Source organism: Aspergillus puulaauensis, chromosome 4, assembly GCF_016861865.1.
Source record: "Aspergillus puulaauensis MK2 DNA, chromosome 4, nearly complete sequence".
NCBI classification, from domain to species: Eukaryota; Fungi; Ascomycota; class Eurotiomycetes; order Eurotiales; family Aspergillaceae; genus Aspergillus; species Aspergillus puulaauensis.
The window spans coordinates 3,955,756-3,983,344 of NC_054860.1; the positions used below are offsets into that span (position 1 = coordinate 3,955,756).

General features: G+C 51.3%; 10 protein-coding genes and 1 non-coding gene across 11 annotated transcripts; 6 read left to right on the forward strand and 5 right to left on the reverse strand.

The window, feature by feature from the left end:
• Positions 1-670: 670 nt before the first annotated feature.
• Positions 671-2,766, reverse strand: APUU_41539A (STE20 family serine/threonine-protein kinase; the record flags this gene model as incomplete). Its single annotated transcript, XM_041704733.1, has 6 exons — positions 671-932; positions 992-1,624; positions 1,682-2,283; positions 2,347-2,514; positions 2,579-2,646; positions 2,706-2,766. The coding sequence occupies 6 exons, from the start codon at positions 2,764-2,766 to the stop codon at positions 671-673; spliced, it is 1,794 nt and encodes a 597-aa protein (XP_041557289.1).
• Positions 2,767-3,219: 453 nt separating this feature from the next.
• Positions 3,220-4,901, reverse strand: APUU_41540A (FAD-binding oxidoreductase; the record flags this gene model as incomplete). The annotated part of the gene is made up of 2 exons (XM_041704734.1): positions 3,220-3,252; positions 3,303-4,901. 2 exons carry the CDS (start codon positions 4,899-4,901, stop codon positions 3,220-3,222), a joined length of 1,632 nt encoding a protein of 543 aa, XP_041557290.1.
• A 652-nt stretch (positions 4,902-5,553) lies between these two features.
• Positions 5,554-5,652, reverse strand: APUU_t40028A. Its single transcript has one exon. It is a non-coding gene; the product is annotated as a tRNA-Pro (tRNA).
• A 1,232-nt stretch (positions 5,653-6,884) lies between these two features.
• APUU_41541S (dTDP-4-dehydrorhamnose reductase family protein) lies at positions 6,885-8,104 on the forward strand (the record flags this gene model as incomplete). Its single annotated transcript, XM_041704735.1, has 4 exons — positions 6,885-7,066; positions 7,188-7,207; positions 7,291-8,002; positions 8,074-8,104. 4 exons carry the CDS (start codon positions 6,885-6,887, stop codon positions 8,102-8,104), a joined length of 945 nt encoding a protein of 314 aa, XP_041557291.1.
• Positions 8,105-9,265: 1,161 nt separating this feature from the next.
• Positions 9,266-11,809, forward strand: APUU_41542S (uncharacterized protein; the record flags this gene model as incomplete). The annotated part of the gene is made up of 1 exon (XM_041704736.1): positions 9,266-11,809. One exon carries the CDS (start codon positions 9,266-9,268, stop codon positions 11,807-11,809), a length of 2,544 nt encoding a protein of 847 aa, XP_041557292.1.
• Positions 11,810-13,029: 1,220 nt separating this feature from the next.
• Positions 13,030-13,848, forward strand: APUU_41543S (uncharacterized protein; the record flags this gene model as incomplete). The annotated part of the gene is made up of 1 exon (XM_041704737.1): positions 13,030-13,848. One exon carries the CDS (start codon positions 13,030-13,032, stop codon positions 13,846-13,848), a length of 819 nt encoding a protein of 272 aa, XP_041557293.1.
• A 2,497-nt stretch (positions 13,849-16,345) lies between these two features.
• TRK1 (potassium ion transporter) lies at positions 16,346-18,930 on the reverse strand (the record flags this gene model as incomplete). Its single annotated transcript, XM_041704738.1, has 2 exons — positions 16,346-17,167; positions 17,221-18,930. 2 exons carry the CDS (start codon positions 18,928-18,930, stop codon positions 16,346-16,348), a joined length of 2,532 nt encoding a protein of 843 aa, XP_041557294.1.
• A 1,443-nt stretch (positions 18,931-20,373) lies between these two features.
• On the reverse strand, positions 20,374-21,429 carry APUU_41545A (alpha/beta fold hydrolase; the record flags this gene model as incomplete). The annotated part of the gene is made up of 1 exon (XM_041704739.1): positions 20,374-21,429. One exon carries the CDS (start codon positions 21,427-21,429, stop codon positions 20,374-20,376), a length of 1,056 nt encoding a protein of 351 aa, XP_041557295.1.
• Positions 21,430-22,738: 1,309 nt separating this feature from the next.
• On the forward strand, positions 22,739-24,585 carry APUU_41546S (glycosyltransferase family 2 protein; the record flags this gene model as incomplete). Its single annotated transcript, XM_041704741.1, has 3 exons — positions 22,739-23,239; positions 23,289-23,523; positions 23,570-24,585. The coding sequence occupies 3 exons, from the start codon at positions 22,739-22,741 to the stop codon at positions 24,583-24,585; spliced, it is 1,752 nt and encodes a 583-aa protein (XP_041557296.1).
• A 321-nt stretch (positions 24,586-24,906) lies between these two features.
• APUU_41547S (D-isomer specific 2-hydroxyacid dehydrogenase family protein) lies at positions 24,907-25,932 on the forward strand (the record flags this gene model as incomplete). The annotated part of the gene is made up of 1 exon (XM_041704742.1): positions 24,907-25,932. One exon carries the CDS (start codon positions 24,907-24,909, stop codon positions 25,930-25,932), a length of 1,026 nt encoding a protein of 341 aa, XP_041557297.1.
• Positions 25,933-26,746: 814 nt separating this feature from the next.
• APUU_41548S (uncharacterized protein) lies at positions 26,747-27,566 on the forward strand (the record flags this gene model as incomplete). The annotated part of the gene is made up of 2 exons (XM_041704743.1): positions 26,747-27,147; positions 27,239-27,566. 2 exons carry the CDS (start codon positions 26,747-26,749, stop codon positions 27,564-27,566), a joined length of 729 nt encoding a protein of 242 aa, XP_041557298.1.
• Between the last annotated feature and the right edge of the window lie 23 nt (positions 27,567-27,589).

Here is a 27,589-nt window from a genome sequence, read left to right on the forward strand (position 1 = left end):
AAGGGCGGTAAAGGGCGCTCCATTTCTATTTTCTGGAATTAACGCCCTCTGCTTCTGTGGGGATTGAGGAAGAGGAATGAGGATTGACTGCTGAAGCAAGGGAGCTCGTGGTTGATAGCCCTGCGGCCCACGAGCTCACACTGTCATTGTTGACGATCATTGCACTTATAAAATACCAGAATACTATCTGCTATTTTCTGCTATAATCTTGCTAAGTATATATCCTGCCAATTAAGGTAACTCCTATCTAAATATACAAGAATCAAATCGCAGTGCCTATAAACACCAACACCAATGTATCTCACAATATAAAAAGTAGTCCAAAATGCGCAACGAAGGAAAATGAGGATGTCCCTGTCTCAGAAACAGCGGCTGGTAATCACAGGCCCAAAGTGGAAAAAAAATTTCAGGAGAATAGAATCGCGAATATCCACCCAGAACCCAGTTCTGGAGTAGTGCCAAGATAGGGGCAAATTAACAGTACAGAGGGTAAACGGCATCGAGATAGCACGCTGCCCTCGCAATGACGCGGATGGGATGAAAGCCTCAAGGTTATGTCCAAGGATGATGGTATTATGTCGAGCTGGGAAACGAGCGTCGGGAAAGCGCAGAACCGATCATTAAACGCCTGTGTCCGTTTTATACAGCAAAAGGAAACAAAATGTATGTTTTATACTCCGGGCCATCGGTTGCGAAGACCGTCGGACCATCGTTGGTAGAGGACATCAGAGAGTTGCTTGATATGCTCCATGCCCGGCACCGGCTGGCTGGGGAGGTTGGCGAGCTGTGGCTGCGGGTTTGGCTCGACCACCGATGACTGGCGCCGACGGTGGCTTTTCAGGTGTGGGTTGTTCTGTGCAAGAACCAGGCGTGGTTTTTGTGGGGATTCGGGTGGTGGAGCCTGTGGGACGAGACCTGACAGCTTCGGATCGCTGACCCAAGATCCGTTAGCATATGGAGTACAAGGGTAAATTAAGGACGTTGCACTCACCTAGAGAGTTTCTCATTTGTGGCTCTGAGAATGTGGTATAGGCCCTCGGGGTCGGCCATTTCGAGATCACTCCAGGCCTCCGCAAGCCGAGAAATCGCCTCCCGCTTCTCCTGGTCTGCTGTGGTTCCCAACACTTCCTGGCAAGCGTGGCCTACCGCTTTGCCGTATGCTCGACGGCCTAATTGAGCCTCTTTGCTGTTGTTCTCGGAGTATATGGACTTAGGACTCGAATTCTCGTCTCCAGCTACCTGGTATGAGGAGAATGAGTCTTCCGCCGGAGCTTTATCAGATACGCGTCGGAACTGGCGGACCGTGGAAGGGCTGTTCCCGAACGTCAAATCAACTCCTAAAGGTTGCTTAGCACCGCTAGATTGCCGCTTTGGTCGTCGCAAGGAAGGGCTGCGATCCGGTGCCGGGACGCGGCGCACGGCGGTATTGTTTGCATATTTCGGCTGGGGTGGCGGACTAGAGATGCGTATGTTTTCCATCATTTCGGAGGACTCGTCGTATAGAGGATCGTGAATAATCGATCCGCTGTCGGAGTTATCGGAGTCCTCACGAATGACCATCGTGGGTGCTTTGACGGTGTCGAAGACCCAGTCATCATCGTCCTTCAGATGCGTGATGGTATTTCTGGGAAGCGGAAACAGTCAGTCGTCGGCGTCTCTAAAATACGCAAAGGCCACATACAGAGATTCCGCATAATACTTCACGTTACGTGACACACCTCGTCCACCATCCCAGTCCTGCTTGCGGTGGATAAGCTCTTGCAAGGCCTCCGTCTTGCCGGCGTTCCGAATAAACTTGTGTCGCAGAAGTTCCTTCGCACTAGGCCTACGGTCCGGGTCCTTGGTCAAGCACTGGGCGATAAAGTCTTTGAAAGCATTGCTGTATCCATCGCCCTGCAGCCGGGGGGCTGACTCCTTCGGGATCAGGAATAGAACCTTCATCGGATGAGTGGCGGCATGCGGTGGCTCTCCGTTGATCATCTCCATTGCTGTAATACCTAACGACCAAATATCCGCCTTATAGTCATATCCAGCCTGTTGAATGACTTCCGGGGCCATCCAGAATGGGGTTCCGACGAAAGTATTGCGTTGCGATTTGATGTTTGTCAACTGTGCCGCAACTCCGAAATCTCCCAACTTGACCTTGCCGGTGTGAGAAAGAAGAACGTTGGCCGCTTTGACGTCACGATGAATTTTTCCCTCGCAGTGCAAGTAGTCCAACCCTTGCAGAAGTTGTTGACAGACAATAGCAACGTGCGCCTCGTTGAATACTCCGGGTTTGAGCTGTGTGACACCAAAGTTAGCCATAATTCCGCACACCACAAAAAAGAGACAGCCAGTTATTACCAAGTCAAGGCACGATCCGCCACCCAGGTACTCCATCACAATCCATAGTTTATGCCCTCGAAGGAAACTTGCGTAGTACTGGGTAACGTAGGGACTTGCGCACGTCGCCAGAACGGAGATCTCCTGCTGAATTTCTTGGATATCATCTTCGCTCGACTCAAGATCGATCTAGACAAGGATGCAAGCGTCAATTGAGTGTCCAAAATTGAGGCGAGGCAATTCCAAAGCTCACATGTTTAATCGCAACAATTTCTCCCGTGGACTTGTCAATTGCTTTGTACACCGTTCCGAAACTTCCACCTATGCGATAATCAGTCAGACAAGTCAATTGGCCCAGTAAGATCTTGTTTTTCACTCACTTCCCAGCTCCTCCATCATCTGGTATTGGCTCGCCATATCGCCCGCCATTGTTCGCGACATAATTGCCAAATTTGAAGCTTGGAGCTCACTCGAAGCTTAGGGGTGGGGGGCGGAGAGGAAGCTGAAAAGATTGAAAAGCAAAAACAAGGGGCGACCCGCACAGCTACCTGATTCCTGCCCAGCAAAAGCCTGTTGCTGAGCTGAACAGGTCAAATAAAGCAGCCTTGAGAGGTGGAAAGGCAATGCAACAGGCACTCGAAGTAAATCAATAATTCGTGACTACTTGAGGGGCCCCGAATAGTTCCATCGCATCCAATGGATGGCGCTGCCGAGGAGCCATGGGTCGGAGGAACAACAGAGGCCGTAGTGCATGGCAACCACGGGCGCTAGCCTACTGATTAGTCACCACCAGCGAACATTGAGTGCCTCAGGCAGATATTTCTACAAACTATGTATGAATATCGTTCGACGTCTAACAAAGCTGTATTTTATATGCAAATGGGTATGTAGCTTTTAAATATACTTGTACGGGTTCAGGATTCCGTTCTACTCATTGTCAGTGTCTATCGTGGGATCTCGTTCTGGGGAACACTTACCGGATCATACAAATCCTTCAGCTGCTTCATGAGTTTGAGGTTAGTGTCGTTTTGGCTGTAACCGATGAATTCTTTCTTCGCAACGCCCAGACCGTGCTCGGCGCTGATGCTACCATTCCGCTTCTGGATCCACTCGTACACCCAAGGCTCGATCGCCTTCTCAACCTCCTTGTTGTACTGCCGGACAGCAATGTTAAGATGCAGGTTGGAGTCGCCCATGTGGCCGTAACCGACGACCGCGCGGACGGGGAAAGAGTCATCATCTCCGACGAACCCCAACTTTGTCAGCCGTTCCCGGCAGTCATCCACCAACTGGTAGAGCTCGGGTAGAGGTATCGAAACGTCGTACTTGTAGGTGCCGCCGAGGTGGCTCAGAGCCTCTGTGATGCCCTCGCGCCAGCGCCAGATGCTGTGGAATTGAGTCTCATCCTGAGCCAAAACACCGTCAGCGACGATGCCCTCGCCCATGATGCTCTCCAAGAATGTTTCCAGCTTCTCCATATCGTGTTCAGCGTTGGATCCGCTGGTCTCCACCAAACAGTAAAACGGGTATTCGCCTTCTAGGGGGTACTTGTTACCAGTACTCGAGTGGACGAGTTGCTGGGTGCGGCCATCCATGAGTTCAAACGCGGAGAGAATCTCAGATAGCTGCTTCTTGGCCTCGCCAAACGCTTTCTGAACTTGTTCGTAGCTCTCAATCCCAAAGTAGGCGACATTGACGGCCTTTGGTCGAGGAGGGCAAATAATCGAGACACCAGTGATGATGCCGATGGTACCCTCAGAGCCGATAAATAATTGTTTTAGATCGTAACCGGTGTTGTTCTTTCGCAGCGTCGACAAGCCGTCCATAATTGTCCCATCCGGCAAAACAGCCTCAATGCCAAGCACGGTTCCATGAAGGCTGCCATAGCGGAGTAAGCGTAGCCCTCCAGCATTTGTAGCGACGTTCCCTCCAATATGGCACGAGCCCTTAGCACCAAGGTCAAGAGGGAAGAGGTGGTTTCGCTCAGCCAGGTACTGATCCGCCACCTCAAGGATAACACCAGCGTCTGCAACTAGAACACCAGAAGCCTCGTCAAATGAGCGGATCGTGTTCATCCGCGAGGTATTGATAACGATCTCGTCGAATACCGGCACGGAACCCCCAACCAGCCCAGTATTTCCACCCTGCGGGACAACAGCTAGTTTCTTGCCGTTGCAGTATTTCAAGATCTCGCTAACATCCTCCTTTGACTGCGGTTTGAGGACGAGCTTCGTGTGTCCGCGGTATTTGCGCATCCAATCGCCGTTGAAGGGCTCAATATCGTCTGTCGCATCGGCCGTTACGCCATCGATCACCGCTGATTCGGAGCCAAGGAGCCCCTTGAAGTATTTAACATCTTCCGCGGTAATTTCGGCGAAGTTGGGGTTTCTCTTGAGGGTAGGGTAAGCATCAGTCGTGTACTTGACTTCTTTTGTTGCCCGTAATGTAGGAGCTTGAGAAAAGCTGCGAACAGCGGGCACCGGAGCGATCTGAGAGACCAGAGGCCGTCCAAGAAGACGTGGTTTTGGCAGGCGAGCCCGCCGAAGGGCAGCTGAGAAATTTCTAGCCCCGGACATGGCGCGATCGGTGACAATTGATATCGCTGGCGACGAGGGCTTTTAAAAGCTTGGATGCGGTTTGGGCTCGGCTCGGAACACTCGCTTACTCAGCCCGTTGAAGCCGCCCGGTATCGGGCTGTACAAGCTGTCTTCCGCCGATAGCTTTATTGCGCGAATAACAGCACGATAATATGAAACGGCTCGTAATTTTTCGTATTCGAATATCCGCCTCAGATAGCGGATATGGGTCCCTCGACGGCGTTGTTGTCCTTCCTTTGCGCCAACTTCGGCGGAAATGCTCCAACTTTTGTCGCTGAAGGATCAAAAGTGAGGGGTTGAGCATGCTCCTACGGAGCGCAGCCAACTACAACAATGCTCATCCTCGCCAGCAGCAAGGAGATCTTCTGGAGTATTCCAGCTTCTCAATGGAGTGGGACATTTTAAATAGCGGACGATGGTACACCGGTACACACCTACTGCTTAAGAAACGCGAACGGGCTCTAAAGGAGGGGAGCGAGCTTTTTACTACAACTAACAGAAAAAATAGGGGTCCAAATGGCCCAAAACTGCAGAGAAGGTGTGATTCTCTACCATATTCCTGAAATTTCTGTACATTTTTGGGGAAGACTGCCATTTCACAGAAATGTGAAAAAACTCAAAAGAACTGTTGGGCCCGAACCGCGATTCGAACGCGGGACCTCTCCCATTTAGGTTTTGCACCAGGATTGTTACACCCGAAGGGAGAATCATACCACTAGACCATCCGGGCGGGATTGATGTCATCGTGTTTACAAATAAAAGGATGACTGCCCTCATGATCAGACAGAGCTCCCCCACAGTACATTGATCTCTTAAAACCAATACGAACTACTTACCCTATAGTACCTGCATAGTATGTTAATAGACAGCCTCTCGTATTTTCTGGATTGATTCTCACCATAGACTGTGGTCACATCCTTAATAACGGCTATAGGATGGCTATTTATCTTCAGAAATATCAACACTAGTACTTGGCGACGAGAGCTGTGTAACATAGATCCTCATATATTGCTTTTCAGTGCAAACAGCTGTAACCATTCTCATGGTAACATTCGTGAATTCTTACAGAAGTAATATTATTGAAGGCAGATATTAACATACTATTGTTCAAATCATTCACGTCTTTGGTGCAGATTATGCCTGAGCCAACTTCATGCCATATCCGGCTCCATTAGAATTCTGCGTTTCTAGCAACAATTTGCAATCAGTACACGATCTATGGGAAAGTAGAATTTTCGGCAATCAGGACGATTGATTATTATCGAGTACAGTGTATGGGAGAGCTTAAAGGAGGTGAGACTCTGGCGCTTCTGGGAGCTCTGGACGCCAGAGAGCCCGGTTGGAGCAGCGACCAAGAGCCATTGATCAACAATAACCACAAATACAAGGCCAATACCAATAACTATAATCCAAAACTAAACATCGGCTCATACTGGGTGGCTCACACTACTTCGGCTTCTACGAAATGACACTTGGTGGCCCTTCTCGTTAGAAAGCCCCCCCGCACCAGGGGAGACAATATCACAGGAGCAGTGGTCCTTCCATGGGGCGTCTAAACTGTTGGATACAATCTATTTAAGCCCCATAGTCCGAAACCAAAGGCTTTGGAGGAATAAGTGGAGCGACAATGGCAGCTTCCAGCATTCAACGTCACATCGAGATCTAGATGCCGCTTATATATAAAGGTTTGTAATACGTTAGGACGCGAACACAGGGCTGACGTTTAGAGAGATTTGATAAGACCAGTTACAAACTTTCCGGTCTATGTGTCCAGTAGATTACAAACAGCGTACATTCCAATGTAGACATGCAATCTGTGAAAGCAGTGAATCTTGTAGATTCTGATGGACCCGCATATTATGGTTACGTCATGGAAGTGCCCCGCCAGCCTGAAGTTCCTCAAAGAGAGCTTCAACTTCTGCAACTTTCCCACATCTGCCGCCTCTGTTTGATATTTACGAAATGGCGACCACAGTTCTTGTAACAGGAGCCACTGGCCTTTTGGGCCGACAGGTCTTTGATCGATTCAAGCGCTCGGGCTGCCTCACAGTCGGCCAGGGTTTTTCCCGCGCGAACCCGCCGACAATCCTCAAAGCGGACCTGGAAAACCCGGATGAGATCAAGGCATTGCTGGATGAAGCTAAGTATGTGACCGAATTTCTGAACTTGGGCTTCGGAGTTGAGGTAGCCTGCAACTAGTGCCATTGAGTCCTCGCATTGAGTCCTCGACCAATTTCATGCTAATATGTATACCCCCGCTTCTAGACCCCAGATCGTTATCCATTGTACGTTCGCCTCCTACTCATATACACAAGACAGGGAATTGGGCATTTTAGGGACTTGGAATTAACCAGTCTTGTCTATCTAGGTGCCGCCAATCGCTTCCCTGATCTGTGCGATAAGAACCCCGATCAGGCACGCCGGGTTAATGTCGATGCTACTCGCACGCTCGCAGAACTGACGGCGGCCCGGAATATACTCCTCGTATACATTTCCACAGACTACGTCTTCCCTGGCGCCGAGGGGGATGCGCCCTATGCAGCCGACGCGGAGACGAAGCCTCCAAACCTATACGGTCAGCTGAAAAGGGACGGCGAGCTGGTTGTGCTTGAGGCGACCAAGCAGAGTGGGATGGGCATTATCCTCCGTGTACCGGTGCTATACGGCACGGCGAATGAGAACTCGGAGAGCGCGGTCAATACGCTGGTTGACTCCGTGTGGAAGGCCCAGGACGGGAATGCGGGGGTGAAAATGGACGATTGGGCACTGCGGTACCCTACCAACACCGAGGACGTCGCGCGAGTGCTCCGCGACATTGTGATCAAGTATCTCAAGGAGCGGGGCCATATTCTCCAGCTTCCCAAGATTCTTCAATATTCATCTGAAGACCGGATGACGAAGTACGAGATGTGCGAGAAGTTTGCAGAGATACTCGACGTGCCCTTGAACGGGATGATCCAAAATAAAGAAGGAAACGACCCGAATGCGTCCGTGCAACGACCATACGACACTCACCTTTCGACCCAGGTGCTGAAGGATCTCGGGATCGATGTCCGGACCGTGGGCTTTGTGGAGTGGTGGTGAGTGCTCATATTGAGATCGACCGGCTATTGAGCTGCAACATGTCGGCAAGGGCTAACACGAGAAATAGGCGGAAACACTTGGAGGGGCAGAAGAAATGAGGCGACCTGACATGAGGGTGAAGAAATCTGATGAATGACAGAAAAGAAGAAAAAGCAATTTGCCAAGCATATAATGAGGGATTTTAACAGTTGAGATCTGTTGTCTCGCTTGTCGCGAAGGATGAAGGACGAAACAGAACAAGGAAATCCAACGCAGTCGTCAAAGTGTATAACTATGGCGAATAAATTAGTGTCAAAGACGATCCCAGTCGATACTCAATAGTCCCAATTGTAAGCGCACTTCGTTCTGCTTCTGTAGGATTTTGGGCTTTGCCGCCAGCGCAAATCACCCGAGGATCAGCATCGTCAGGATAGAGAGGATGGAGACAAAAAAATGGATTCATGCAGGAACATCACACAGTCTCCAATTCTGTTATTAACCGAATCGTGTTTCTTCTGACGGGGCGAATGTTGGAGACCCAAGCCCAAGAGGCTAGACCGCAGACGCCCAATAATCGCCCGTCTTCCCACTCTTTCTCCATCTCCAAGAGGGCCGGGCGTCTTTCTTGACCTTCTAAAGCCGGTTTCTCAGCCTTATTCCAAGTTTTTTTCACCGCGATGGGATCATAGCTGAACTGCTGCTCATACTTCTGGCTCCAACAGACCTCATTTTGTCTGCAGTACCCCTTGCCCTGAGCAGGTGGTTCGCACTGCAGGTTTCACGGTTTCACCACTCTGGGTCGCCAACCGATTGCTTTTTAAATCTCCGCGGTGCCCAGTCGTCTAGTTGCGATTGGAATCATTTCCCCCGTCCGACCTATTGAAGGCCGCGATTCGCTTTTGGTTCTATTCTGGGGTTGGAATCAGACCACTGGCGAGTATGAAGTGACTGAACGCTTGTGAAACACTTCTTCTGCAGCCTTTAGGGGAACCAACACCTCCGTGTCTCAATTCTCGTACTCTAGTCCCTTCGCCTTCGCATTTGCGTAAGGGGCACATCGGCAACCGATTCATTTGGCCGCGTTCCTGCGCTTGAGTTGATCGACTCCCCTGTCCTACCAGATCGCAATCGGAAAAGCGAAACGGACGACGCATGCGACTGTCGCGCGAACCACCAGCACCACGAATATTCACCCCTATAATGGCCCCAGCGTCTACGCGCATGTTCTGAAAGAAAAATAAACATTGCAGCGGAAAGTTACGAAAAAAGTTACGAATACAATGGCTACCGAGACGCAAGATTACACAGGGGCTGGGGGACAGGGTCCAACACCCGCCAAGTTCTCCCGCTACCGCTCCGTGCGAAGGGCAGCTTCAAGCAACGCGACAGGAATGGCTCCGTTGAACCCTTCAGTACCACCGGTACCTACTCGCCAGAGCGCATCGGCGTCTGGGTCGCAAGACGTGTCGGATTGGACAAGCGGTACATCTACAACGATCAAGAAAAGCATGTCGCGTTATCGTCGTCAAAAGCCTCCGACGCCTAGTTCGGCCGATGGGCCTCCGCCTCCGCCGCTTCCTCTTCCTACCCAGCAACATCCAGTTCCTCGAGTACAGCCTGCGACTGCCGCCGTCGATGGCTATTCTGCGCGGCGCCCTTCCAAGGACTCTCAATCGGTGGATTCTGCGAAGCCACGGGGAAGGTTCATGAATGCGATGAGACTGGATACACGTGGAAGAGGTTTGTTTGGAGGCAATGAGAATACTTCAAGCGATACGGACCATGAGGAGCGTGAGCGAGATAGGCAGGCAGCCATGGACAGCTTGACGGGTGGTGGTAATGAGTCTCCCACGCAACCTTCCAGTCGCCAGCGACCAGCCACCCGAGGAAGGGCGGCCACGGATCGGGAGGCTCACAGAACGGCTGACAACCGACGCTTAGTTGACGACGCATCAAATCGACGCCATTCACACAAAGATGTGAAGCGGAAATCATTCAAGGATACAATGAAGTTCTCGCGAGCGAAGGAGAAGACAACGAAAGTCCCGTCTGTCGACAACGGGCCTGATACCAACGCGCCAGCTATTTTCCCCGGCATTGATGCACCTGTTTCTGCTGTCAACGCCGGCGAACGGACAGTCGTAGTGCAATACAAGAAGGATTCTCTGAAGCTCAGTGTTAGCCCCTCGACTTCGGCCCATGACATATTAGTGTCTGCGTCGAGAAGCATATCCGAAATTGATCCTCCTCGTTTCATTCTCATGGAGTCGTTTAACGCGTCAGGCCTAGAACGTCCCTTACGCCAGTACGAATATGTTCGAGAGGTCATGAATTCATGGGCCCACGATGCGGAGAACACCCTGATCATTGTCCCGGCGCCAAGTATCGAGGCGCTTGACTTTCTCGACGCTCAGAATGTGCCGACGAAACCACCAATGGACGCAACTTTCCACATATATTACTCTCAGAAGCCACGGAAATGGGATAAACGCTATCTGACAATCCGGTCGGACGGACAGATTGTTCTGTCGAAGAAAGAAATGGCGAAGGAGCAAACGAACGTCTGCCACCTCTCTGATTTCGATATTTATTCGCCAACATCGACCTTTTTGACTCATAAAGTAAAGCCGCCAAAGAAAATATGCTATGCTATCAAGAGTCAGCAAAAGTCGAGTATGTTCCTCTCAACCGAAAACTTCATCCATTACTTCGCGACGAACCACAGATCAGTCGCCGATGCATGGTATCGGGCCGTCCAAACATGGCGCAGCTGGTACCTGGTCAACAAACTGGGAGCTGGTCAAAGCGAAAGCATCAATGAGTCTGAGGTGAGCCCGGTTCGTCCGCCAGACGAACCTTCGCAGGTCCGAACATTTAAGCCACTCCTAGCATCGATTGACACGCACACCGAAGAGAGAGATGACTCTTCTGTCGACCGCTCACGAACCCGACAAATATCTTTACGGAGAAGGTCTTCCCGTGAACACAAGCCACCCCCGTCATCTTTCCCCAAATCACTTGCGACAGAACCCGAGGCAGTGACAACCAACTCCGCAGATGAATCTCCGTTCGCGGCTTCCGGCCTGCTAGGGCGAACATACACTCACCGCCAGAAGGCAATGAAGGACAGAGAGGAACGTGAAAAGCGAGAAGCCGACGTACTATTCAATCAAGGCCTCGTCAGTGCATCCGCCCCGCCCCGCCAATTCAACGCATCACGCCCAGGTAGCCGCACCAACAGCATGACCTCTGCGCACCAACCCGAGCTTGACTCCCTATTGAAGCGATCCCAGTCAATCAACCAAGGCAAGCCGCTCGTTGACCTCACTCCGATCTATCAAGAACCCCCTCAACACTCCCGCAAAGGCCGGGCCGTCACGGTTGATACCGGCGGCCCCCTAATTGAAGCCGCTACCGGCATAGAACCAACCGGCGGCATCGCAATCCCTCCAGCTAAAACCTGGCGTCGACCAACAGCACCACCACCGATACCCGCAGAACCCTCCAACCCATTCAGCAACGAAGCGCGCATCAACACCCGCTCCAACACAGTCCGCAGCGCCAGCAACCGCTACCGACACGGCCACAATACAGCCACCGCCCCATCGTCGCCTACAACGCCGCCCGATCTAGGTCTGATTCAGGAGCAGGCTTTCGCGCCGAATAGTCTCCTCGCGCGAACGGGGTCAGGAAACTTACCGCATGGCCCCGGCGCACCAATCGGTCATGGCGTGGTGACGGGAGATCGGAACGCGACGAAACCAATGCTTGATGTGAAACCGCAGAGCCCGTTCGCGGAGGGGAGTTTACTGCGTGGGCTGTGAATTCGCCTTTTTTTTTTTTTTTTTTTCTTTTACGTGTTTCAGTCTTCTTTTAGCACTTGTTACTACTAGTACCTAGTACCTGATGATTATGATATGAGGTGGAAGGATGGATCTTACGAACCCGTTTTGTTTTTCTTCTTTCTTTTCATCCTTTTTGCTGCACCTTTCTCTTTCATAGCCTGTTTTGCTCTATTTCTCACTTCTTCTTACTGGTTACCCAGCATTCATACACTATGGATTTTACTATACCCAGTCAATTCCGGTAATGTACTTGGATCAACGAGAGACCTACCTACCAATCTACTCTACGATAGCCATCGTTGTTTTCCAGTAGCGCAAGTAACTTGTTCCCTGATTAAGAGCAGTATTTCTGCAGGGAGAGTAGTTATCATGGCGACGGCGATGATGCTCCTCTTGCGAGAACTAGAATAGACGAAGACGAAGAGGAGAAGGAGTGAAAGAGAAAGAGAGAAGGGCTGCCTGAGGCTTGCTTTTTTGTTCAACGTTTCCTTTACTGCACCAGCAACACTTGTCTTCTCACCAGCACAGTCAGAAAATTCATGGGCCATTCCTTGTTATCATCGCCAAATGGAATTCCTTAACATACAATAGCCATGAGAAAACGCCATGCTTGGTAAATAAGCACGGTTTCAGGCACAACCACAACCCCACGCCTGGACAGAAAGACAAAGGCGCCATATTAGAGAGTAAAAGCCCTTTCTATATATAGCCCTCTTGTTTCGATTCCATCCATGTCAAGTTCTCTAATCGGTTGATCGTGTCGAAAGCGGTTCGAAACATCTTGGCCATGAGTGAGACTCCCTGACTTCTTATTCCTTCCATGAGTGAAAGCGCTTGTTGACAACGAACAGGAATTGACTGTGGTTGGAACTGTCGGTGTTCGCTCCGCATCGCTCATCCTATTGGGCATCAACAGGATATCCTGCCTGCGACAAAGAGGCCGAACGACAGGGAACGCTTGTAAGCCCTTGGTTAGCCTGTCTTCCTTAATTGGATCTGCGGACAATTTCCGATAAGAGTCAACATATGAGGCTTGTTGCAGAAGGACAAAGATGGAAAACGAATACAAAAGGGACCCGATACCTCGAGGGATAGTATCTTTCCAACTGTTTCCCCCCCTCAGTTTCTAAACAACTCTCTCGAAAAACATAACATAAAGAAGAAGAAGAAGAAGAAGTCTTCCCAGAATGTCGGCAACTATGTGCCTCGGCGCGCAAGCGGCGTCTGACGCAGGCGAAGTCTTGGACGTGGCGGGAATCTTTTATGTCATGTTTGGCTGGCTACCTGTCGCTCTAGATGCAAAAGATGAGGGATTTGGCGAGGCCGACTTCGTGGTCCAGAAGCGAGACCTCTCCAGAGCCATTGAGCAACTTGTTGAGGCCGGATTTAAACAGTGCCAGGATCCCAACTGCATCGAACTGCAAGCGAACCGCCGCCCACTCAGAGATACAGGTGATGGCCCTTGCAATCTGAGCGAGATAGCTGCTGCAGATGTCCTAAATAGCTACCATACCGTTGCAGATGCCCACTTCCATCTTGGATTCCAGTATGAATCTTCCACGGTACTCTCGCTGTACACCACTTCCGAGCTTCTCTTTTGGTTGGAGGATCCTGAATCTGGGGAGCTTCCTGCCAATGACAATGACATTTTCTGGTTTTCAAACGATCCTCGGCTGCCTCCATATCAAGAGGGAGGGCCATCGGGACCGTGGACAGGGTTATATCCTGTCCGAATCCTGAGTCCTGTGACATTCAGTGAAGCTTTAGTCATCCTGATGTGTCGGGACTATGGACACATCGACTTCGTGGATCATGCCTGGATAACCATGTGGGAGTGTGTTGTGTTCAAAGAGCGACCCAGGACTCTTAGTCCTCGCTTCCAGCCCGTTTGGGATATTTTCAACGCCGAAGAGCCCAATTGTAGTCCTTACGATGTATTACGGGCACTCCGTGACGACATGATCGCGAATAATGAATTTCGATATCTGCCTCCTGTTGATATGGACAGGTTTGCTTGATGCATTGAAGAAAGCAAAATGAAAAGCGGCCTTACTGGCTGTTTGTATTTTCCAGGGGGCTCCTGAGAGAAAGAAAAGAGAAAAGATACCTGTAAAGGCATGATTGGTGTTGTTTTGCATGTTTTCCACGCTGTCTATTTTCTGTGATTTTTGAATTTGAGGTTCTCCAGCGCCTATCTCCTGATGCTTGCCAGGCCTCCCTTTAGTAATATTAATGATCCCAATTGCTACATTGCTCCGGACATGATACATAATAGTGTTATCCTGTTGTCCCTTAACCAAGCTTTCATTTCGTGTAATTCAAACCCTTCCTGCACGCCGTCTGTTTGTACTGGGAGGCTGAGACAACTCCCATTTCCTTCACCCACGCCCACGCAGCCTTCTGGATTTCCAAGCCACCGTTGGCAAACAGGAACCCGCTACACATCTGTCATTATGTGTTGGTTTAAAAAAATGTCCGGCGCAGAAGTGGTTTGGAATAATCCTTCAAACGGCCTCTGCTTGACCACCCAGTGGGAACTCCATGTAGGTGAAGGGCATTACCATGTGCCCAACAAGCATTTCCTTGTCTTTAGATAACATAGCTTCTTTATTTGTCTGTTTGCAGCTGTCATAGGCAAATCAGACATAAATCCTGACTCCATTCCCTTTTCTAGGCCCAACTTCTATCTATCTTCCCATCGTCTCTACCCATCGTCTCTACCCATCGTTATGGAACAACCCTCCACAGTTGCATCGCCGTCACAGCGTATGACAAGTACCATGACGCCGGAAGAGAACGCGATTGCCTGGCAGATTATCAATTATCTCTCAGAAATACCATGCTTGGGCCGCACCAGAGTGTGCATTGCTGAGGACATCGAACTGACAACGTATATCCAGCCCCAGGTTGTTAACGTTTGTGTTCAGCTTTCCCTCTCCTGTACAAACATGGTGTTCCAGAGAGATCATTCTCATAGACCCTCTTCAATAGAAAATCGAATTCATCGTTATTGTACCATCAACCGCCGCGGAGTTGCGTCCACCAAGATGCACCACGAAATCGGACGACATAGTTAGGGCAGCACTACTGCGCTGGCTTCAGCAAATGAAAAGCACCATTATACCAGCACAAGGACTCTTACACGACACCGCGAGCCTCTTACACTACGATACTATGGAGTTTTCCTCATTGAACCTTAATGGCATTGCCATCAGATTCGTCCATCCTGACGTTGTGAGTTGACCCAGAGATTCAACTGCAAGATGCGATTGTACTGAGATTCAAAGAAGATCCAAGCTTCTACTAGCGAATTCCCTACGGTTCTCGAAGCGAGTCTCGCAACCAAGCTTCCGATTATGAAGATAGACGACGTGATAATCACGAAGATGTATCTGTCGGGCATTTCTTCCCATAAAAAAGCACAGCGTGGGCACATCAACAGCGCTGCACGTCTACTCAAAAGCTTGACCCGGACCCGGCCCCGGAAGTTAGATGATGGACAGAAAGAACGCGCTCGGGCAGCGTTGAGGTACTTGGGCGAGCCTAGTTCTTCAAGACAGTGGTTCCGAAACCGACTTGGTGTTTGAATTCGCTTGTTGGTTGGAAGTGGAGTTCAAGTTTGCTGTCATGATTTCAAATTGCATGTTAATTGGGTAACGAACGGGGTTTAGTTTTCTGGTTCTGCAATATGGTTATTGTTGATGGTCCTTTTCTTATATCACTCCTTTGTCTATTCTATTCATCCACGCCCGTGGGCTCTTGAGACGGCGACTCAACAAGGCGTAGCTTGCCTGTGTTGATAATTACATGAGTTGCCTCGCACTACCTCTACCTCCATGTCCCACCATCACGCGGCCCAGCTTTAACATATTAGTCGGGAGCCAAATAGTTAAACAGTTAGACCAAGCTCCTCGAATAGTGTTTTAGCTTGAAAACACCGGCTAAGCATAGTCTTTGAGATTCCCAGTTCCTCCGTCGTCCAGATCAGACCAGCCAAGGGGAGCCCTAGAGAGTGTAGATCGGGCCACCTTATTCCTTTCTTATAACATAGAGTATGCATATATGCACGCATCGATATGTAAGGGGCTTCGAAGTGCAGCCTGGTGGCTTGGATCGTTTACTTTCCCTGCGAATACCGTGCACCGGTGCGGTGGCGGCGAAGTGGGGGATCCGCGGAGTTGCAGGAGGCAGGCAGAAGCGCTCTACAAGATATTACGGGCTGGGATGCAAGGGCCAAGATAGGGGAATGCGTGATGTTGCATTCAATGCATTTTTGAGCGAGCTAAGCTTGGAAATAATTCATAGCCGAATTTCAATCAAAATACAGACAGAGAGGCCACCAACCAGCCTTCGGGTATCAGAAGTAAATATTGAGACAAGAGACGATTAAAAAGAGGTATGTGCGATCGCTCGAACGCTAGTCTATGAACATAATGGAAGAAGCAACTCTATAGTAGGTATGAAACAAGTCGTAGGTTGAATATGTTAGGTACGTTGGTGGGTAAGAGGTGGTGATTATCGCTGGGACTGCTGCGATCGTAGGGTGGAATTACGCCGGATGACGGGGTCAGGGGTATTGAGCTCCGTGTTGAGCGCCGTGTTGCGCTGTCTCGTCTCCAGCGCCGAGGTGGCGCCAGTGTCCGACGCAGCTTGCGATTGTTGCCGTCCAAAAGAGCCCCCCTGGCCGAGGCTGGATGCTCGGCGACGCATGCGCCGCTCCGCATCTTCGAGTTCTTTCTGGTGTAGCGACTCGGATGGGAGTAAAATAGCACGGTCCAGATTATACGGCAGACCACGGTGTCGGCCACGAATCTGCATGGCGATGATGACGAGGGTGGAGATCACCTTGAACTGGCTAACGAAGGAAGCGTTTACACCTGGATAGCCGAGCGAGAGACCGACAGTACCGTAGGCGGACACAACTTCAAAAAGCACGGACCAAACCTGGAACGAATACTGGTCCGTGTTCGCGATACGATCGCCTTCGACGATGGTGATAATAAAAAGACCCAAGCAGACGTACCAGAGATCGAAACCCAGTTGTCTCCGTAAGTGAGTCCCGATATAGGTGGGCGCCGTCTGGTTGTCGTCATTCTCATCGTCTTCCGGCTCGTAGACCCCAAGACTCTTTTCCTCGTAGACATTTGTCCGTCTGAGCGAGATAGCGATGGGGAAAACGGAGATATACATCATGATCATGTACGAGACCTGGACAGCAGGATGCAGCTCGGAGATGGATATCACAGCAAAACCAGCGGTTCGGGTACAGGCGGCTTGGAAAAGGCCATCCACGATTTTGATACCGGTGGACAACGCACTGACGGCGACGTCGTTGAGCTGGGATTATAATTAGCAATAGTCATTATAACCAAGGATAATAAAGCACTTACATCCAAAATGATGAAGAATATCAAGTCAACTCCGTTCAATAGGACCAGAGTCGCGACTAGCCACCAGGTCGCATTACGTGGGAAAAGGAGCGTAAAGCATCGGCGTGGATGATCCAGGAGGAATTTCAACTCTTCCCAAAGCGGCGTTTCCTTGGAGACGATTATGGACAACACCCAGATGATGAGACGGAGCATGCAAGGAAAGCCAGTGTTGCCGATAATGATAAGAAATGCCAGTAACAAAAGAGGGAAGATGGCTTCCTGGAATGAAGTCATCGAGTCTGGGGTGAGGGTGAACCCGACATCATTGAAGGCGGAAGCAGCAGTGAAGAACGCCCACCACGGACGTCCTTGGCCCGCCTCCTTGACGACATTCCCCCAGTGGGTCTCCATAATCCAGGGCAGCAGGCAGACTACACCAAGAAGGTGAAACACGACATAGTATGATATCAAGACCACGGCTAGCGTTTTCAACGACCGATACTCGATTCCTCCTAGTTCATCGCGTTGCTCCTCGGTCAGATCAACAAAGTTGGAATTGCGGCCAACCGTCGCATCCCAACTAAGATACGGTAGAGTAGGTCGGTCCCGTTCCTGCGTTAAAGACCGGAAGATGCCGACGAGTGTTGGCCTCCGGGTCCCCGATCGTGCAAGCGGCGTCGGATCATCTCCGTCCATAGTATCGCGAACAGTGGGGCGCGTATCCAGGCGGGGGAATGTAGAATTCCTTGTTCTCGCCCGCGGCAGGTCTGGTTCGTTGATTGTAATATGAGGACCGTCCATGTTTGGGGTGTTATCGTTGGTGTCACCCCCAGGGCTCTGCTGTGCAGACTGGCCGGATCTGGTCTTGGCTAATTTGTGGTCATCGTTTTCTTCCTCATCGAGAACCTGCGGCCCTCCACCACGATCATATTCCCTTGGGCTCGGGATCCGAAGTGCGCCTTGATTCTTCCGCTGCTTCTCCAGGAAAGCGATGTGATGCTCGGGATCGAGTTGGGGAGGAACTCGGAGGCTGCCGAAATCACGATTAATCGTAGTATTCGGTGGACTCGGTTGTTCTCTGGGCGTCTCCTCCGGCGTCTCCTCCGGTTTTGCTGCACTGCTAGCGTTTGAAGTGGGGGAGACGGACCCAGAGTCACTCTCCTCTGGAGACTTGGGAACTGGCGCAGCTGGGGAAGCTGGGCTAGATGGGCCAGTTCGCGGCCCATCCCTTTGAGGTTGAATGGCAAAATCGTTGCGCAGTACAACAATAGGGCGACCGTTTATCCCCGCTTCTTCCTGGCTGTAAGACTGCGAGCTTTTGTCCGAGCTGATTGTTCGCGCGCGGGACCTGCTAGTGCGAAGGGCTCGAGCGTCGCGGACGACATGTTGAAATCGTTTCTCGAACCAGTAAAGACGGATAAAGACGAGAGCGGTGTGTATGAATATTGGAGTCGTGAGCATGGAAACGAAGTAGAGGATGACCTGCTGGTAGGTGTAAAGCAGGTTGAGGTCCACCGTATTCAAGCCACTCTGGGTAGCCGCACCGGCAGAGAAGAAAAGCGCATCAATGTACTTCAGGTCATTGCCCGGGTAGATGATAACGGAGGTTATCAGAGCCATCGAGATAATGTAGATGTAATGGATACTGATGAAGTTCAGATGCAAATCCTTTATGAATGGTATTCGGGCCTTGTGGCGCGCCAGCTGGCGAAGGACGGTGGAAAACATCCTGGCAGGGCGACGGCCGAACCGCCTTGGTACAGGGTGTCGCAAGTTCACAACAGTTTACCACGAGCCGGAGCCGGGGCAGCAGTTGATATATGTATGTTTTCTCGGAGAATTCCGCGGGAGGGGAAGTGAATCGAGACGTTCTGCAGAGAATCCAGGAATGGTGATCAGCGCGCCACGCGAGACGTGCCGATCAGTCCTGGAGAGGTTGAGGTTGAGGATTCGAGAGGACGAGGCAGAAGGCCGGTGTTAGCCTCTGGTTATAACATGGGGGTTCTTGCGATGAACCAGGACATTGCGCAATAAAGACATCAGTGAATTGTGAAATGGAGATGAAGATGAAGATGGAGATGGGAAAAGACGAGGTGTGCGGGTCCCAAGCTGATGTGGAAGGCAGAAAGAAATTGAAGGTAGCGGCCAGGGGACAGAAAGAAATTAACTGCACACAGTCCAAGCGTCAAAAAAATCTTCACGGGTGTTTCTTTCAAGATTCAGAGACTCGAGAAGGAACAAAAAGAGATCAAGCAAAACAGAGGTGAAAAGAAAAGAAAAGATAAGAAATTAGCAGCCAGTGAGCCACAAGGGCGGAAGACAAGAGACCAGGGGGGTGCTGCACTAGCAAATCGGCGCCTCTCATTCGAGCGCCCCTGCGATCAACTCATAAGCCATGCAGATTTGATAACTTGGGCCGGCATCAAAGAGCTTATCCTCGAGATTATTTTGCAATGTACTTTGTTGTTCAGCTGTGCAACTGTTCAGCTTTCAACTTTTCACTGCATGCGGAGAGCTCGTCATGCCAAGACTTTCGACGTTCTCGACCATTTCCCGATTGGGACACTTCTGGCGCTTGCGGTGGCGGTGCTCAAACTTCAAAGAGCTGTTATTGCATTACTGTTCTGACAGACTCGAAGAGGCTAACTTGCATAATCCTGGCTGAATACTAACTAACTAACAGCCAAGACAGCGCCAAAGAGCGGTCACCGCTTGGCTTCCTGGATGTGCACGCTGCAATCAAAGGCTGGGATAGCACGCGTGATGCCATCCATTGGCTGCCGTCAGTTTCCCGGATATGACAGAGAGGCGGCCTCAGCTTCCAGTACTTCTGTCTCCGGCATTGCCCGGTTCAGGCCAGACTCGACTTGTGAAACGCAAGCTGTGCGATCGTCGGAATAGGGGTCGCACGAACGAGAAGCTATTCGAGAAGGGGCTAGAAGACTGAGGTTTGGGCACGCATACATTCTGGTGTCACCGGCATCAATGACCAGGCCGAGGCTTTCCCGATCACTGAGGTCGTGCTATACTCCGACTGCGTCGATCGTATCTTAGTAACTGCATGCATTGTGATGGGTCACAAATCTTGTTCTTTGATCTTGATTCATTGTCAATCCTTTCCAGATAACTACACCTGCGTAAGGCTCACTGCCAGTGGTATCACAAAACACGCTAATTGCATCGCTGCACAAGCTCTTCCACCAACTGATTCATCTCCTCCTCCTTCTCCCACGGCAACATATGCCCGCTCCCCTCCCATACCTTGTACAGAATCCCCTCGCCCAAGTCTCGATTCAACAGCTCGCCATGATGAAACGTCAACATTCGATCCACAGTCCCATGCAGCACCGCAATCCTCTCTCGCCCAACTCGATCCCCCAAGGTCTTCAACTGCGCCGGCGACTTGTGATGAAAATAGCACGCAACAACCTGCATTATAAACCCCATCTTCGTGAACCCCTCCGGATCCGCCAACTTGCGCAACCGCCCCGCCGCAAACCGATCGCGCTTCGTCGGGAAGTTCTTCTCGGGCTCATCAAACTCGTCATCCGGCAGCGCCAGGAAATCCGCAGGGAACAACGAATGCGCCAGCCGCTCAAGCTCCACATCCATCTTCTTGGGTATGAACATCTCCGCGCGCTCGCGCAGGTTCTCCAGGAACGGCGCCGTCCGCACAAGTCGCGGCGCCGTACAGCACAGCGTCAGGCTCGCCAGTCGCTCGGGGATCAGCATCGCCAGTTCCTGCGAGATCATCCCGCCCATGCTTGCGCCGATGACGTTGATGTCGCGTGTCGGCGGTGTAGAGGGGTCAAGCCATTTTAGGGCGACGAGGAGGTCGACGGCGTCTTGGGCCATCTCGGACGTGGAGTAGTAGGATAGCGGTTTGTCGGATTTGCCCACGCCGCGGTTGTCGAAGACCAGCACCGAGTATTTGGATCCGTGGGTGTGCCCGAAGAACTTGGTTTGGCGCTTCCAGTCGCTATGCACGGCGTTGAGGCCCATGATGAACTGTACTGTCAGAATGCCTTCGTAAAAAGTAAGGTGAGGATGGATACTTACGACGACCTTTGTAGGACCGGTGCCATGGATCTGGTAGTAGAGATTGAGAGGGCCTCCGCGGCGGGTTTGAGCGACGGGGCATGTGCCAGATGTCGTCGGGGACAGTTTCCAGTCCAGGGACTGGTAGGCCGGGTGGGCGACGACTTCAGCGGCGGTTAGGAAGGCCATTTTGGTCAGATCGGGGTGTTGAAGAAAGCAGAATCAAACCCGGTGCACTGCTGCAACACCTGCTCGTTCGTTGCCTCCGGACTCGGACGCCCGGTCGGCATGTGCCGAGGCAGACCTGTACGGGCATTTGATTGGACGAGATGGATTATGTCAGCATGATGTCATATGCCACTACCCTGCCCTACAGAGGACTCTGCAACAGAGGTAGGGAGTTATAACTTCACGTAGACAGTGAAGGGAAGTTGAAGAACGGTGTGCTCAGTATTCATGTCTGCGGAGATGAGATGTGGGGTTGGTCAGTGATCAGTGATAAGGGGCAATCTCCACCGTTGCAAGGGTTCGCAGTAAGATCTCAGGCGATACTTTGGGTGCCAAACCAATATATACGATTACGGATAGGTAGCCCTGAGTCAGTGTAGTGGTCTGTGAGGTCTGAGGTCACCGAGGTTCGTGCATATAAAGTGCTGACGCCTGCTCTCCCCGGTCCTCGATGATCGGCCCCTGCGCCAATTTCCAAGCTCTGTTAGACTAATTTAGAGCGTAAATTTTAGTCATGTAAACGTCAAACAACATTGGGGCATCGAGGGCACGCGGGTCTGGTGCGGATTCTATTGGATACCGCCATGGCCCAATCAGAGGCGCCACATATGGAACGCTGCCTTCTCAATGTATATCATTGATAGTATACGGATTAGGTATCTGTAGATCGGGAAGTATACCTCTGCTGGATTGTAACATCCCGTGAAAACAACAGCTCAACCTGTTGACCCGATGCAACTGATCAACGACAGTTGGCTGCCGTCGCAGATACGGCGATTCCTTATACTAGGCCTATGCTATACAAGGTTGTGCACCTACAGACTCGGGTAGACGGAAAGAATACTTCAGGGTTCCTGGACCAGGCACTCATTCTTGTCCCAGATCAGCGGCATTTTCGTCGCCCTCAGCAATAGCCAATTAGTCTCCAGCCGTGCCTTAACATCGAGGGAGATCCGTTGCTGATCATGGGGGCACCAGCACGGGCAAGGAAGATAACGGGACGAATATACACAGCTAGAGAGACTATCATGAGCGTGGAGCCATTCGTTCTTCGCTACTACCGCCATGTTGCCAAATCTCGCGCGATGAATGGTTCCTTTCCGATGAAGCAGCGCCGTGATTGTAGCTCTATACACCTTTTGGTACGAGAATTGGCCAAAGGTGTTCGCTTTAGTAGCCCCCTCGCTGCATTCTCTTAAGTTGTTGCAGTCCCTGTGCTTTGACCGTGTTCTCCTCCTGTTTCCCTGTAAAGTGCATTCTGTCATCCATCATGTTTGCCCAGTGGGCTTCCCGCTGCCTCCCCGGCCTCAGTATCCTTGCCCTCCTTGCCCTCCTCTTTCTAACCTCGACCGATGTGCTCCCAGGGTCATGGAAAGGCCTGCCGAGGGGTAAGGGGCCTACTAACGACCCTACTACACTCAGCCTGGCGCAGACGATATTCATAGTGTATACGATCCTGGTTCATCTCAACACTCTGCTATTCACCGGCCGACTCTCATGGGCCTTGTCTCATGCGTTCCGCCAAACATCCAAGGTTTTGAAGCGGCGATCCGACCAGTCTCCGAGTACTACTCCTGAGCCGGGGAGTCCTCTTACAGATGACTCTCTCGCAACTGCGCTGGACATGAAGCGTGCCCAGACATGGGCTACAGAGCTCCCGGAGGAAATTACTCACGCCATTATACTCCCGAACTATAACGAAGACATCGGCACTCTGCGTGATACACTCGAAGTCCTCGCCAGTCATCCACGAGCACGCACCCAGTACGAGGTATGATATATCACCGAACTATAATAGGAGAGGGGAGCTGATAGATTAGATCTACCTCGCTATGGAGCAGAAGGAAGCCGGGGCGGCTGAGAAGGCTGAGAAGCTGGTCTCGCTGTATGAGAAGTCCTTTGCGCTTGTACAGCCAACCTTCCATCCCCCTGGCCTGCCTCTGGAGATTGCAGGGAAGAGTTCCAACGTTGCCTTTGCGGCGCGCTGCATCGGACAGGTGCACCGGGCTGAGCTGGGGTCTGAGAGTTGCAATGTGATCATCACGGTCATGGATGGTGAGTGCTGCCATGTTTATATGGGTCCATTTGCTAACATGCCCAGCCGATACAAACCTTCTACAGGATTACTTCAATGAAATCCGTCGCCTACACTATGCCCATATCACCGAGGCCGAGCGCACACTCTACTCGTGCCCTATAATCTTCGACAGAAACTCCAACGACAGCCCTATCCTCGTTCGCTGCGCCGACCTGCTATGGAGCTTCGCCGGCCTGTCCACCATGTACCCTCACTCCACCGTCTCCATCCCAACCTCCGTCTACTCCCTCCCTCTTGTGCTCGCACACAGAGTGGGCGGCTGGGACAGCGATCCCACCTCCATCGGAGAGGACATGCACATGATGCTCAAGTGCTACTTCGAGACAAACGGCAGCCTCATCTCCCGCGTCGTCCACACCCCAGCAAGCCAGTGCAATGTCTCCAGCGACCTGCCGCACCCCGGCTTCCGTCGCTCGCTGGACACCTGCGTCGCGCGATACCGACAGGCCCTGCGACACATGTGGGGTGCTCTCGACTCGGGCTTTGCAACGAGAAACACAGTCAGCTCGATCCGGTTCAGCTGGCGCTGTCTTCTCCTCAAGCCGAGACATATTGCCCTGATGCATCTTCTCTGGGAAGCGCACTTCCTCCCCTGCCACTTCACCATCCTGCTCATTTTCTCGATGGTGTATGAACAGCTCGCCTCATTTACACAGACGCCGCTTCACCCGTACATCACATTCACATTCCAATTCACGGCGTTCCTGCGCTTCGCGTCCTTTGTGTGGATGAATATCTGCATCTCGCTCTACAACCGGTGGTACGCGGTCTGCCTGCAGACTCGCAGGAACGATACGATCCAGCTCCACGGCGGCGATGTCAATAATGCTGGATTCTCGGATCGGCGGCCCTGGTACCGGTGGACCTTTCTTTTTGAACGGATTGTCTTTCCAATCGCAGGCACGGTTTTCGGGGCGGTGCCGACGATCCATGCGGTGTTTATGCATTTCTGGACGGATCGGTTGGTGTACCGGGTGAGCAAGAAGCCGGCTTTTGCGATGGGGGCGGGGATAGTATGATGTTTTGTTTATGTTTATTGTGTCGATTGTGTTTGTTTTGTTAATGTAGTTTAGATTTGGATGACCTGTTTGATGATATAGATACAGCCAAGACGCCTAGTAATAATATAATAATATAATATAATAGTAGTAGTAATACAATAGCATTGTATACTTCCCGAGTCATGTCATGCGTGGAGTCTTATCAGTGACACCAAGAACCCCACCTGCGATAAGCAAAGCCATAAATATCTCTAATTCTCGAGTCAGCAGAGCTTCAACACAGCTCCATCTCCTCTCTCAAAGAAACCAAACACAACGAATACCGAATCCACCATCAAAATGGCAACCGGCGACCCCAACCAAACCCACCACCACATCGTCTGCCTCGAAGAATGCCACTGCCCCATCCCGCCCTTCTCCTTCCCCCACACCTACACAGGCTACGACTCAACCCCGCCCTCAGCCCCAGCTTTAATATCCGCGCTGCACGACGCCACAATCGCAATCACCACCATCGTCCCAATCACGCCGGACGTGCTGCAAGCTTGTCCGCGCCTGCAATGCATCGTCGTCATGGCCACCGGCGTCGAATGGGTGCACGAACACAGCGCCGCGTTCCAGGCGCGCGGGGTAACAGTGATCAACTGTCCCGGGGCGAACGTGGGAACCGTTTCTGAGCATGCGATTGCGCTGTATTTTGCTGCGCGGCGGAAGGTTGTGGCTTTGCATAATCTGGTGACGGGGTCGGGATTGGGAACGTCTGGTGATGAGTCGAATGAGTATGCGGAGAAACGGACGCTCGTGCATCGCTTTGAAGGAGGGCCGCCGCATACGACGCAGCAGGAGGTCCTGGCTATAATCGGGTACGGGGCTGTGGGGAAGCGCATTGAGACTGTTGCGAGGGCGCTGGGGATGCAGGTTCTAATTGCGGAGCGGAAGGGGGCTATGGGGATGCAGGTGAGGGAGGGGAGGGTGGGGTTTGAGACGGCGGTGCAGAGGGCGACGGTTGTGATTGTTGCGGCGGCGAAGAGCGAGGAGACGGTCGGGTTGATTGGGGAAGAGGAGTTGCAGGCGATGAGGAGGGATGCGGTGGTTGTCAATGTTGCCAGGGGAGGGATCGTGGAGGAGAGGGCGCTTGTTCGGGCGTTGAGGGAGGGCTGGATTGCTGGGGCGGCGGTGGATGTGTTCGATGGGGAGCCCCCGGTGCGTGGGCAGTCGGTGCTGCTGGAGGACAATGTGCCGAACTTGACTCTATCACCGCATATTGCGTGGTTCTCGGAGTCGACGATTCGGAATCTGCAGGATTTGTTGGTCGAGGGGTTGGAGGGGTATATCGAAGGGAACCTGGTTAATGTTGTCTGTTAATCTACGACTCGATATTTGGCATAATGATACAAATGCATGAATGATACACAAGAACGATAGCTCGTTTTGTATGCTACGAATACTATAAACTAACCGGGTAGGTTCAGCTACTGTAACTACCTGTTAGCTTGGTCAAGATGCGATTATACAAACAGCGAAAGGAACAGGAATGACATTACAGAGGACCAAATCGTCAGTATACACTAATAAGCTACATACATGAACTCCATTCTGAACATCCTGTTGGTCCCTCACAGCCCGAGCAATAGCTTCCACAGAGAAGGAGGGTGCATGAAAGTGGAGGGAAAGTACAGCACCAGCAACAGGAATCGGATGGCCATTTGAAACCGGTTGAGAGATCCGATGGAAAACGAAACGAGAAACGAATGGCATTCAGCAGCCAGGAAAGCAGATAGAAGGGAGAGCAACATCGTGCAGAAATTAGGGCTCAAGCTTGTCTGTGTTGATTAACGTGTCTTCATAGATGGGTGATGGAAGCAGTGACTACTATACATATTTATACTCTCTGCCTGTGAAGCCTCCTATAATACAGAGCAGAATCCCTGCACTTCACTTGAAGTATTATTCACAACTTCTTCACTGTCATGGTGCACCCACTAATACCCATCTCCAGGCTAAAGATATAATAAACTCGCCACGCCCTTCGCTCAAAACAGACAAGCCACACTTCTAACCCCGCTAGCTCTTACGATCGTGTTTACTCTCTGATTAAAGACTGGTTTCCTACACTATGTCGTCGTTACCTACCTACAACGAATGTACACAGTCGTCCTCCCCAGACTATACATTCGCCATGGACAAGCCCAAACAAGCCCCTTCATCTGGCGAATTCCCCTTTGATTTAATAGCAGACCCCGAAGCCGCTATCTCTATACCCTTCGATATGGAGTCATTTGAGTCCAATCTTTTCCTCTCTCCATATTTGACATCAAGCCTGCTATACGATTCCGTCCCCGATGCCGCTACACCAAGCACCCTCCTAAGTAGCGACGAAGCATCGCCCAGCTGTGTGGCAGATGACCTCACATTGCCAACATACAGTAGCAGGTCATCTCCGAGTCCTCACACACCAACTGTCCACATGAGTGAGGTAGAAAGTGAGCCTCACACGCCACCCACTGTCGAATACACTCCTAAAAGGACGAGTCCATACAAGGCCCGGGCCAGGGACATAACGCATAACCCAAAGACTAGGTAAGTCGGAACCGATCCAGCGAGTTTAGTTTATATTTAATGTTTAATACCTTGATTGATCTGAAGAAACTAACTGTGTAAGTTATCTTAGTGCACCGACCCTGACTCTGAAATGCATGTACGAGGGCTGCGCCTACAAGGGCAGCTTCAAGCGCAGATATGACCTGCGGCGCCATGTGCGCACCCTGCATACCTCTCCTAAATCCCATGTCTGTCCAGAGCCTGAGTGTCAGGGGAAGAGGGTGTTTAATAGGAAGGATGGCCTGCAGAATCATAAACGGCGGTATCATAGTGCAAGCGTGGTTCAGGTTCCTTTTTGCGGACCCTCTCCTATGGGCGCGCAAGGTGTATTTAGTGATCCCATGGGACGCTATAATGGGTATAGTGGCTCTACGAGATGGGGGATGAGGTCTCGTTGAGTCGCGTTATTTTAGTAAATATA